This window comes from Triticum dicoccoides, chromosome 1A (assembly GCF_002162155.2).
Source record: "Triticum dicoccoides isolate Atlit2015 ecotype Zavitan chromosome 1A, WEW_v2.0, whole genome shotgun sequence".
Taxonomy (NCBI): Eukaryota; Viridiplantae; Streptophyta; class Magnoliopsida; order Poales; family Poaceae; genus Triticum; species Triticum dicoccoides.
The window spans coordinates 560,206,507-560,219,171 of NC_041380.1; the positions used below are offsets into that span (position 1 = coordinate 560,206,507).

Genomic DNA, 12,665 nt, shown 5'->3' on the forward strand with positions numbered 1-12,665 from the left:
AAAATAAGCAGCTCCAGTAATCCTTCAACAATCATATTTATTATCAGGTTGTGCTTATGTAAGAGAGGTCATACAGTTTCATGACAATAGGACCACATTGCAAAATTAGGCCAAAATCATTATTTGACCCTTTGAGGCAACTTAAGCACAAAATGAGCCTCACTAGAAATTTTAGCACGATCAGATCCTTCTTTAGAGAACCCAAAGTACTCGGCGTTGTTGGTCACTAAGAAACACTGAAGTTCATGGTGTTTCATCTTTTGGCAACACCATAGTATCTGGCGTTTCTCCCCGTACAGTGGTTGCCGATGGTGGCTCCCCGGTGTTGCATAGTGTAGCAGAAATGTCAAAATGTTGGTCGTTTCTACAAAAGGGTCAGGTCGTCCTAAAGTTTTCAACGAGATTTATTTCGGGCTAAATTTACCAAAAGATCAAAACAGTGATTTTGGCCGTAAAATAACAATGTCCGATAAAGTTGGTGAAAAAATTGGTGCGTATACAGAGTCCAAGTATGTACAAAAGTGTGTTTGTTGCATCATTCTTTTTTTTGAGGGATTGTTGCATCATTCTAGTACTACTTGCCTACAACTGTAGAGGGAGAGAAGAGGGATCTCGAATTCTTCGATAGAGACAGAGGCTTTGCAAACAGAGAATAAAAATACGCCAAAAAAAAGGAGGAGGAGGACGAGAGGCAATGTGAAAGGCAAGTGTGTGGTTAGTGCAGAGCATCGTCCGTTGGTGTAGTCTGTAGCGTGCTGAGCGAGTGACAGTCCACGTCGATTTGGGTGGTCCACGACGGGTCGACGTGGGTTTGCCGCGACGTCAAAGGCAGCGTCTTTCTCCTCGGCCGTTCCGTTGGGACCGGACTCCGACATGGCTGCAGTTTTAGGGCCTCTTTGATTCATAGGATTGTCAAAATGAAGGAATAGGAAAAATGCAGGAATAGGATGGCATGTCCTATAGTATCCTACAAGATTTGAAAGAATGTTTGATAGCATGGGAAAAACAAAGAAATTCTAGAAAGAGTTTTGAGTGGATGAAAATTTTTCTCCAAAATATAGTACAAATGGATCCTATGGAAAAATTCCTAAGGATGCCAATCCTACGAATCAAACGAGCATCACAGAAAAAATTCTTAAGAGTTCAAATCCTTCAAAAATCCTACGCAATTCCTTTGAATCAAAGGAGCCCTTAGCGTCTTCAAATACTTCAACGGAAAGAGTTTCTGACATTTTGACGTGGACCGCGGAATAAAATTAAAACTATCCATACGTCGGGGAGAGCTGTCTCCGATCTGTCAGCGTCGCTTTCACCGGCGAGAGCGAGTCACCTACAGCCCGAAGCACATCGGCTAGTAGTAGTACGCACCGTTGGATTCGTTTCTAAGATGGACCCAATGATGGGAACACTTCAAATCGAATTCTTTTTCCGGTGTTCTTTTTCCGACAACATGATTCTCATTCTTTTGGTGGCCTAGTAGAAAAACGTGTATGTGATAGCGCCTATGCTTGGCAGCCGGGGTAGACAGCTTGCATGATCCTACCAAGGTTTTCGTTTTGCTGTGACAGTGAGATGCTAGCGAGGTTTATGATTCCCGTTCTTTTTGTGTCCTAGTAACTATCCATGCGGATCATTTTCTTACTTTTACCTCTTTATCCTTTCAATAATACTACACTTACGGACTGAATTGCACGGAAGAATGCTACAGGCTGATGTGTAGGGCAGAGGTTCCCTGATTTTTCTCTGTGGGCCCTCCATGATTTTCGTCTGGGCTAAGCAAACGCTGCCACATCTGTCCGTAAGCGCTGGACTGTCACCATGTCTGTAAGTGTAGCATTATTGTTATCCTTTTTACACCCCTGCACTTATACGATTTTTTTTCTTACCACTATAAGTTTTTTTTTGCGAGGAAAAATCAACCTACCACCTACCACTATAAGTTACCCTCTTTGTACAGGATATTTGAAGTTTCATGTTTTTAGGGTTCTTCTTTTTCATATTCAACATCTTCCAAGCTACTCCCTCCGTTCCAAAATAGATGACCCAACTTTGTACCAAGTTAGTACAAAGTTGGGTCATCTATTTTGGAACGGAGGGAGTACCTTCTATGTAAACATGTGTGTTCAAGGTTCCAAAAAATATTGGTACCATAAACCTTATTCCTATGGAACTATACAATGTAACATGCCGCCGCTTTACACTTCAAAGAAGATGATTGCTCTTGGTTCAGTCACTTTTTCCGAGTTGCTATCCTGATGCTCATGACTGAGCTTAATGTGTTCAAGTGTCGAGAGAGCATAAGTTTTCTTTAGACAAAGAGTAGAGAGTACAAGTTGGTTGCTCATGAGTTAGCTACTTTAGCTGTGCGGATCGTCTCTATGGTGTGGCAATTGGCGGCTCGGGTCTACATTGTTGAGCTTCGAAAAGAGGATTTGCAAACACATTGTATTTAAGCAATAAAGCTCCATTGTTCTCCACAAAGATAAAACCTAACTATTTTCTATTTTCCAGATATAATACAAGTAGTAGAATATGTTCAGCTCGCCACTCGGTCCACAATAGTTCATTTAAAGAAGCCAATCGGCAAAGGAGGCTGCTAGCCCGCTACATCGTTTTGTTATTAAAAAGAACTCAAATTCGCATCCATGAGGACTTGGGTGGTTGGGTAGTACATCATATTCCCTAATCAAGTGAGCTAGGATCACTTCCTTCCATGGTAGTTCCTTAGGTAGCATCTCCCGCTAGTCGGATTATTTACCTCTTTTTCATTGTTTTTGATATAGCTTACCACTCATGCCAAGTGGTGGATTATTTACCTCTTTCTCTATGCAAAATACGAAATGGGTCGAGTTGCTCAAAATGGAGATACTATATAATACTATTGATTTATTGAACATCCACACAAATGATCTTATAATCTCATTGCGTAAATATATCGGTCGGACAAACAACTGATATTTATTCATAATTCCATACAAATACTCTCTTTGTTCTTAAATATAAGTCTTTCTAGATATTTCATTATAGACTACATACAGATGTATATAAACGTAATTTAGAGTGTAGATTCACTCATTTTGCTCTGTAACATATTAAAATCTCTAGAAAGACTTATATTTAAAAACAGATGGAGTACCATTTTTGTGTTTTCGTGCCTAATGTACTACCATATACCATTGCTAAAAATCTGAGTAAAAAGCTTTACTTTCATTAAATAAGGTGAGATCGCCCTCTCAAGGAAAACGATGTGGATGTCGTCGTTGCCTGCCTCGAAACCCAGAGATTGGGTTTTCACCCAAGAAACCAGGCTATTCGCAGAGTTTCCAGGATTACCTGGAAGGAAACAATGCCCAAAGACTTTGCCACCACCGGCCTCGGCCCAAGGTTGGGTTAACACTTTTAGCCCACACCCCCTGCTCTTGAAGAAAAAGGGCCCAGAAATCTAGAAGACCTAATCAGAGCATTGAGTTTGTCGGAGTTGAGCAAGTTGGGCACCTTCGTGATCGACCACTGATCACGATGACATGGCATCCCTTAGCCGCAACTCATGTTGTGAAGAGCACACCATCTTGCTTGTTGAACCTAATCTACGTGCGAGTCACCAGATACACCGTGCCCATTGGCCATGACAACACGTGCTGGGGGATTACAAATTTACTCAAAGTCAATCATGTTTGTCTTGACAACCCCACTCAAGATAATTGTTTGGACCGAAGCCCTAATGGCCGCATACTTCATTACATATCAAATCTACTTCCATCATTCTACTTATAGAGGGTGGCCCTAGAATGGTGTCAACGGTACACGGGTGCGGATATGAGGCACAAACAATATCATTAAGATGGAGGGCGAAAAAGAAATACTTTCAAGTTTTCAATGATAACACCATGTTGCTATGGATGAGGGGGATTTGAGGGCATCCTAGAAAGGGAATAAATATTTACCCACGCGCCTTCCTTTTTTGAAGGGCATTAACCATGTGCCTTTTGGTGTACATGGCTAGGGTGCTACCCTGTACTTGTCCTCCTATATCAACGCAATGATACACTCTAAAGCATGGTGTACGTGGCTAGGGTGCTACCCTGTACTTGCCCTCCTCTATGAATGCCAATGATACGCTCTCAAGCGTATTTAAAAAATTAGATATTTGACCATCCTTTTCCTTGAATATTGACACTTTGCCCCTCACTAACATTATCATTTGCCCCTATTTTCTTTACACTTTGACAATCTGCTCTCTGTGCCTTAAAAAAAAGACAATATGCTCTCTTACAGCTGGGCCCCTGTGAAAGTCGATCCTACCCCTGTCTCATTTCATCTCGTCTTCCTCCCCGATCCCCTCTCTCCGCTGGATTCCCCTCCGTCCATCCCAGCGGCGCTCGCCACGTGCCGGGACACGCGTGGAGGGGCCTCCCCTTCTCCCTCCCTCCTGCTGCCCTCAGATCACGGCCGCAGCAGAAGCGATGGCCGCCGCCGTCTTCCGGCCTCCTCCGCGCGAGGCGAGGAGGTGGAGGAGAATACCGCACGAACAACCGGAGCGGCCGGTGCCACCGCGACCCCGGCGACGGATATCGACACGGAGGGACGTCCCCCGCGACCCCGCCGCATCCTAGACTCCGGGTTCCTGCCCCCGGCCACCTCCATGTCCCTCGCCGGCTTCAGATCGGCCCCGAAGAAGCAACGGGCCTGCGATTCATTCCCATCGTCCCAGCCCCCATGCTCCGCCGTGGGCTGTGGCCAGCGAGGCGGCGAGATCCTCCTCCTCCGCTCGCCTGTCAGGCTGCCACGGCCCATCCCGTTTGCCGCTGTGCGCAGGTATTCTCCCCCTGCACGCGCTCGCGGCTTGATGAGTGATTGAAGGCCGAAGCAGCACCAAATTCTGTTTTTCTTATACTCTGTTTCAGCGTGTACATCTTGTTTGGTCTGTTTGTTTACAATGAAATAATCTGTCGGAATAGCAGCTTAACATCCTTTTGAGCTTAACCATGTTCTACTCAAGATGTATGCTTGAACAGAGTAAGATATTTTTGTTGGTTCACATACTGCCTGTCACACCATCTGATCCCATGCCAGTTTTTTTAGTGTAATGCATTCCTCTACCCTGGCTGATGGTGATGACTAGGATATGGGGATCCAATTAATACCTCTTGGCAATGCAGCAATGTTTCACCAGTACTTATTGGTGTAATTCGTTGGTTGTTCTCTCACCAAATGTTAGCTTGCAATCTATTGATCCTTTATTTGAGGTAGTAATACATACCAGTAGTAATTGGATTCCTGAATGGTTAATAGGTAAGTACTCCTAGATATTATGGTGATCCAGAGGAGGCGCAGTGATGTGCCTATCAAATGTTACGGTGAAGTCTGAACTCCAGGGTAGCAACTCTTTATTGAATACAAACTTGGCCAAATTTTCGATCCATTTTTATCGAATCCTTGCAATCTACAGTTGTGCTTATTGTTATGGGAGCTGGAGGGGTTCAATTGCCACTGGTTGCTACAAATATGGTTCTTCGAGGGCTTGCTTGTCTATAGTTTCTGCTTAGTAGTTAGTAGTATACGTTTAGTACACTGCTCTGGTAGTGTCAATGTGTCCTTGTTGCATTATACTAACAGTGAGGAAGTAATTGTTTTCGATCTATTCCTGTCCAGATAATACATTTAGTTTTCATGTCTTGTATTTGTTTTTTTAAGCCACGTTTGTTTTCAGGCATAGAGACGATACAAATTTTGAGTAGTAATACACTTCTGTCTAATGCGAGTATGTTATTTTTTTAGACCATCAGGAAGAAGATTGCCATGTGGCACGACATAGCAGTGCTGAGCAGGGTAGGGAGACAGCGGATGGAGCCAAGGGTAGCGCAGAGAAAGGACCGAGAGGGGGTCGGGAACACTTTGTTTCCCCGCATGAACGTAGATGTAAAAGACACACCTAATGGACGAAGGAAATCAAAGGGTATGGTTGCCGAGAGGAGGAAAGCAAGCAGAGTATATTTGCTTCTGTTATGAACTTGTGGTATCGTGCTCGGCATATACAATGGAATAGAACAACACTTCGACCAACGTCTCTACACATATCGCTTTGTTGATCCATATCAACGGCTACGGGGGGCTTACTAGTAAATGACCAATGTAGCTTTTCATTTGCCAGATACTTGTAAACTATTGATCCAGCTATGCAATCTGTTATCCAGCAAGACAAAAAGTGTTAGCCAAGTGATAGGGAGTGATGTACCACAGGAGAAAATCCCTTGAATTATGTTATCAATGTTTGTACATGGTGGATGTCAAGTCACAAAACTTATTCTCTCCTTTACATTTTGCAACAATGTAAGCTGAACCTTCCCTACTTTCTGAAATCAGTTCATAAATGTACATGATTTGATTTTGTTTTTCATATAGTTGGTTTATATATCTTCTAACAAAGGAACAAAGAGTAAAAACGAAGATGGTTTGTTGGTCCATCTCTGAATTCAAAAAGTGAAGCACAAACCCAAAACTGCCTTGTTAATATGTATACTCTTCAATCTTCATACAATCCTATTTATAATTCACAGACTCTGTTTTGTCCAAATAATGCAACAGAGGTAAAAAGGAAGAGAAAAAAAGTGAAATGGTCTTGTCCACTCACTCCAACGGCTAGGATCTAATCAAGCAGGTTCAGTTCAGTCCCAAGAATTTCCAGATGGCGGGAACCAGAGCTCGCTCTCGTCTAGCTTCATCAGGTCCTGCAGGCCGTCCCAGAGCTGATCCCCTGTTTCCTGCCCGCCGTTCCGCGGGACCCGGACATCGACTTCCGCGCTGCTGGGCGAGGGCGAGCACGTGTCGGACTTGGCCGGGGCGGCATTGCCATCGCCCAGCTGCTGCTGCTGCTGCTGCTCGGGGAAGGGGAAGTTGAGCTTGGCGCGCGGGCCGCGGAACTCGACGGCGGCGCGGTCGTAGGCCCTGGCGGCGTCCTCGGCGGTGTCGAAGGTCCCGAGCCACACCCGCACGGCGCGGCGCGGGTCGCGGATCTCCGCCGCCCACTTGCCCCACGGCCGCTGCCTGACGCCCCGGTACTTGTTCTTCTTATTCCTCCGCCTCCGCTGCGGCCCGCCCGCGGTCACCGCCGCCGGTGCCGACTTCGGCGCGTCCAATGCCGCTGCGGTCGCCCCGGTGGCCTCCGCCGCGCCGAAGAACTCGCAGCCGAGGCAGCCGTCGACCCTGCACACCGGGCACACCTCCTTGCTCGCGGCGGCCGGGAAGAAGAAGTCCGGCGGCGGCGTGGTGTACCCGGAGATGACGTGCAGCAGCGCGGCGACCATGGCGCCGTGCTCCTGCTCCGGCGAGATCGCCCTTCCGGCAAACGGCGGCGGCTCGGCGGTGGCGGTGCTCGGCGACGGGTCGTCGAAGTGGCTGTGGAAGCGGATCATGTACTCGTGCCCCTGCCCCCCCGCCATCGCCGGCGAGACGCTGAAGGTCATGTGTGTTCTCGTGGTGTTGTTGGTGGTGGCGCTGACTTGAGGTTGAGAGGTGCTGGAGCGTGGTGGGTTCAGGTGGTTTGAAGTGAGCGGGAACAGGGGAGCCGGGGGCGAGGGTTATAAACGAGGCTGACGTCGCAGGGCACGCGGCGCGTGCAGAGCAGCCAGAGCGCTCGTCCCCTTTCTGCCTGTGGAAAATTCGCTTCCCTTTTTGTTGGATCGCACCGGTCGGGGACAGCTTGCCAGCTAAACAAATCCGCTGGTTAAGGCTAACGGGGTTCGCGTGCGAAACGTGCGCCTTTCGGGGCCTCACCCTCGGGTTTGGGTTGGTTGTGTTGGTTTATTTCCGGTGTTGCCCTCCCGCCCGGTACGGGACAGCCGACGGCGTCAGCGTGTGGGCGTGACGGGCCGGTGGGGTGAGGGTGACGCCGGTGGTGACGCGAGTGGAATCCTGGGAGACTGGGAGTGGGGTGCTGCCTGGACAGCAGACGACGGTGGGTCCGTCGGTCTTTCCGTTGAAAGGGTCAGAACGGGGTCAAGCGGACGGCTGGCTGGCTGGTTGGTTCAGGTGGTTTTGCTCCTCTGATGTGTCAAACTTTTTATGTTAGATCGTATTTATACAACAATAGATCAACATTTATGCCTTCAAATAAGTAGCATTAGATTTATGATAAAATATATTTTCGTCATATAACCGTTTGGTTTCACAAGCATTGATTTGTTTTTGCACAAACTTGGTCAAACTCTACCCCATCGCTCAAAATGAGTTGACTTCTAGCATTTCAGCGGACATTTAGTTCTGACTGGAGGTAATAGTATATGTTGGAAATATGAGCAATTTACATATAATTTTATTAACAGAAATACTAGATAAAACATTGGAAGTACCTCTATGCTCCCGAGCTCGGTGAACAGTAAAAAAATCATTTTTTTGGAGAAACATTGACAAAAGTTCTAAGTGCTTGCAATTTTTTTTCATGAAATCACATTCCTGTAAGGCGTGGCAAAAAAAAAATTCAGTGCTCCCAAATGCTTTTGAAAGTAGCATTTTCAGAATACCGTTTTTTCCCACGCTTTCTAGGAATGTGATTTCGAGAAGAATTTTTGCAAGCACTTAAAACTTTTGTCAATGTTTCACCCCAAAAAATTGGAATTTTTTGAATTTTTTTGATTTTGTTTCGATTTTACTGAGCTCGGGTGCAGAAACTCTGCATCCATAAAACATGACTATTATAGTAGAGATGAAACAAGTCATGTAATCTAGCCTCTTGCCTTGCACGAATGGGCTAAGTGGGCCTCTAGGATTTATTAGGAATTTCTAAAAATGTTATTGGGTTGGCCCGAAACTAGACTAAATTCCAGCAATATATACCAATATAGTAAAAAACATGGGTTATGTTTCGCACAATTATTCTATGCCATCTAACTTTTTTTCATCCTATATGGTTCAAAGTTGGACCACATGATCATCCACACATTGATTACGCTTTTAATTACCACCAGCATAAAAAGACTTGAGGATTGTTTTTCTTTCTTTCTTCTTGGCACAAGGTGCTTGAGGAGTAGTTTATCGTGACTTTGATGGCAATTATGTGCCCACTAGTGCAGTGGGGTTGTCGACTTGGTCGACGCATCTCGAGAGGGTTTGTGTTTGACGTAATACTGGGGCAAGGATATCTGCTGGCATGGAGACCATTTCATGCAAGCAGTTGCTCAGTGCAGCTTGGGTTATTGCAGGTTGGGCAGTGCCACATTATTTGTTTGGAATTGTGAATAACTCTCGGATGTATGTGCCCGAATTTATACATTGAGAACAATGGTGTGAATGTGATTAATGGATGATGGCAATGCTATCTCATGGGATAGGCAAGACTAGAGAGACTTGCACTCTGAGATAATAGCGTAAGTTCCCACCACCCTTCCTCTCTAATTTGACCAGAAACATTCTTCTTTCTTCATACTCATTACCAAATCTGATTGCTTACGAAATCCTAGATTAGTCCATTGTGCATAGTTGTGTAGTGCAACCTTTGTTTATTTGGTGAAAGAAATGGAGTGAGATTTTGACAAAAAAATATGGGTTCGTCCTATTAAATCTTGTAGAGAAACGAAGATATATTTCCCTTCCGTTTTCGTTGTCATTTGAGGGAAATTAGTCTCCCATGATGAAAGTACCAGTTTGTTACTGCAACCATACCATTTAACACTCAAAATGTGTGTATTCAGTTGACTAAGATGTGCTAATTATCTGGCATCTACACTTTCTGTACTAAAGATATTAGTACAATTGATTGACATATGAGATTCCTTGGCCGCTTGTTGAAACTCAATTCTTTTGCTTTGCTCGATAATAATTTAATATAAACCAAGAGTTGTATAAATTTCGAAAGGGAAACACATCGATGGTATAAGAAATTGTTCCAAGTAACAACCATCGGAATGATGGTTCTTTTTCTTTATGCTGGGAGTATGGGAGATTTATTAATTAAGCAATAATAGGGTTAAAAATGATAGTTTATTTTTTTGTGAATAAAAATGATGGTTGATGATAGCAACATTTTTTAGGATAATCATTTGCTTGGATGACCTCCATTCATGAATATATATTACCTTCAAGCTCCAATAGTCAAATTCCTACACTTCTTTCTTCCAATACATAAATAATTTTTTTGTTGCTTCTTAACATTTGGATTTTAAAAAGGGAGAGTGTATGCGCTTTACATCTTAAGGGAGAATTGATTCCTTAATAAGATCCAAGCCAAACTCCTATTTTTTGAAGTTTTTCTTTTAGGAAATGTCGTATCCTGATGACGCTTAGTTACTACTTTTAATATTGTCAGTTGGAAAATTTATGCATCTTCGCTTGGTAAGTATACAATGAAAGAAGATGAAATATTCATTTCCTAAAGATGAATTCTAGCACACAATTCATTATCACTTAGAGTCTCTTTTTGATGTTTCCTATGAATATTTGCAAAACAACAAGTATTGGTAACCAAGAAAAATAACTATTTCTTTCTTAAGTCTGTATCCATTGCTTCATACTACATCTGTTCATAAGAATATTTCTCAAAATATCCAGTTCTCCGAGCTAAACGTCATTGTGTTTTGACTCAATAACACCAGTCAACATGGTGGAATCTGATTGTTGTAATAGCAGTCAAACTGCAACAACATATAGATAGGAGCAGGAAATTTAGTTTAACCATAGAAGGTCTACAGATAAAAGATCATTTGGATAGTTCTGGAGAGCTAGCTCTTGCCACATATCATCTATCTCTATAGTTTTCAAGCACTAATAATTGTATCTTGATGCGTAAAACACTATTGATCTTCTTTGTTTCTTCTAATCTCTGACTTAGAAAATAAATTGAAGAAGGCAACACGTACTATGCTCTTTTTCCCATTCTAGTCAGTCACACTCAATATGTATTTGTGGCATTTATGTGTTGTTATTAAGAAACTTACCTTTTCAAATATTGTCATTTTTTATAGGCTTAACAATGAAACCCGTATAGTTTACTAGCACTACAATAATAGGTTACAGTAAGTGCCACTTATGCTGATTTCTCAAATTATGATACATTTTAGCTACATGACAATACAATTCTCCTTTCATGCATGTCTACATGGTTAGTTACATCATTTTCACTAGCTAAAGATAACTTTCTACTCATAGGAAACATTTTTAAAGCAAAAAAATATTTTCTTGAAGTCTGTATTCATTTTAATCCATCATAACTAAAACAGAACAATGATTGTCAATATCATATCAAATGTAGCTTTTGTTCTTTCTTACTTGAGGCTTTTCCAGTGCCCTCGAGCCTCAAGTACCATCACCCTGGCACCGTCGGCGTCGGACTCGGTGCTCCGGTCACGCCTCCATCTTACTTCACAAACGAAATCAACTAACCCAATTGAAATTCATGCAACTTACTTGCAACTAAATCTTTGAACTTGCGTCAGATCACTGAAAGAGCGATATGCAAGCGAGACGACCGGCAAAAATTAAGAGACCGCTAGTAGACAACCTTTATATATAGGTTTAAGTTATTGGTGGTGCCAGGTCAAAACCGCATGCCACTGGTAATTTGCCAAAAAAACCTCTTATGAGTGACATGCCCGCTAACGGGCACGGCAAGTTATGTGCAAATGGTACATTGTAATTTTTTTTATGGAAAAGGGTTTTATCTTACTCCCTCTGACCCATATTAATTGTCGCTGACTTGGTACAATTTTGTAATAAAGTTGCACTAAGTCAATGACAATTAATATGAATAGGAGGGAGTACAATATTTCACAAACCTTCCAGATACATGTTTATATTAAACATAGCGTACTGAATTTCAAAACGGGTATACTTCAAATATACCGTGACAAAAAGAGTAACCTTGCTAGTAAAAAGAAAAAAATATTGTGTACTACCTCCGTCCTGATTTATTGGTCTTCTTTGTATTTCTTGTAAAATTTGACCATGAATTTAACTAACAAAAATTTAATGCATGTCATAAAGAATACATCATTGGATTAATATTTGAGCATAGTTTTCAATGATACTGTTTTTTGTGACATGCATTAACAAAATTTTGCACACAATATAAGAGGACCAGTAAATCAGGACGGAGTTGGTGACAGTTTGGCGGCAAGGGGGTAAAACGTTTCATCGACAGGTAAAAGTAAAAAAAGAAAACACATGTTCCGCATGCATCAACGGTCTACCCGGCTGCTAAGCATATGCCCTATAAGCTACTCTATATAACATACTGTATACTAGTACGTTTTTCACTCTCCCCGCAGAGAATATACGTTTTTTTACTCTAGCACCAAAAGAATGAGAATCATGTTGCTTAATACTAGGTGAAAAAGAAATCGATCCAGTTGCTCGGGACGTCGCCGTCCAGCCGATGCGCCCCGTCCCAGTTTTGGACAAAAAGAGATGCTGCTGGCTGCTGGCAAACATACATGGGTGGGTGCGCAGCCACGGAGACGACTCTTCGCTCGCTTTCACCCGTGGTGAAAACGACGGTGACAGATTGGAGACAGCTCCTCCCCGCTCCTGAGCCGCGGGGCGCCCACGACGACGGATGCTTAATTTTGTTCCGCGGTCAGCGTCGAACACGTCAAAATCTCTATGCGTTGAAGTAAACTGGTGGTGGTAGTATGACGAAGGTGTACTAGTGGCGTGACGAGTAATGCTACACCTAC

At 43.4% G+C, this 12,665-nt stretch overlaps 2 protein-coding genes across 2 annotated transcripts; one reads left to right on the top strand and one right to left on the bottom strand.

Annotated features, from left to right (window-relative positions):
* Positions 1-4,261: 4,261 nt before the first annotated feature.
* LOC119355266 lies at positions 4,262-6,285 on the top strand. The gene is made up of 2 exons (XM_037622056.1): positions 4,262-4,815; positions 5,779-6,285. The coding sequence occupies exons 1-2, from the start codon at positions 4,262-4,264 to the stop codon at positions 5,813-5,815; spliced, it is 591 nt and encodes a 196-aa protein (XP_037477953.1). The 3' UTR covers positions 5,816-6,285.
* Positions 6,286-6,481: 196 nt separating this feature from the next.
* Positions 6,482-7,541, bottom strand: LOC119289840 (ethylene-responsive transcription factor ERF109-like). Its single transcript, XM_037569050.1, has one exon. It carries the CDS (start codon positions 7,461-7,463, stop codon positions 6,666-6,668), a length of 798 nt encoding a protein of 265 aa, XP_037424947.1. The 5' UTR covers positions 7,464-7,541; the 3' UTR covers positions 6,482-6,665.
* Positions 7,542-12,665: the final 5,124 nt, after the last annotated feature.

What these genes read in the sequence shown, in the direction of transcription:
- LOC119355266 (XM_037622056.1), top strand. Translation starts at nt 4,262, where the DNA reads ATGCTCTCTTACAGCTGGGCCCCTGTGAAAGTCGATCCTACCCCTGTC. An exon ending in CCGTTTGCCGCTGTGCGCAG is followed by an intron (nt 4,816 to 5,778) that starts GTATTCTCCCCC and finishes TTATTTTTTTAG; the next exon opens with ACCATCAGGAAGAAGATTGC.
- LOC119289840 (XM_037569050.1), bottom strand. Translation starts at nt 7,463, where the DNA reads ATGACCTTCAGCGTCTCGCCGGCGATGGCGGGGGGGCAGGGGCACGAG.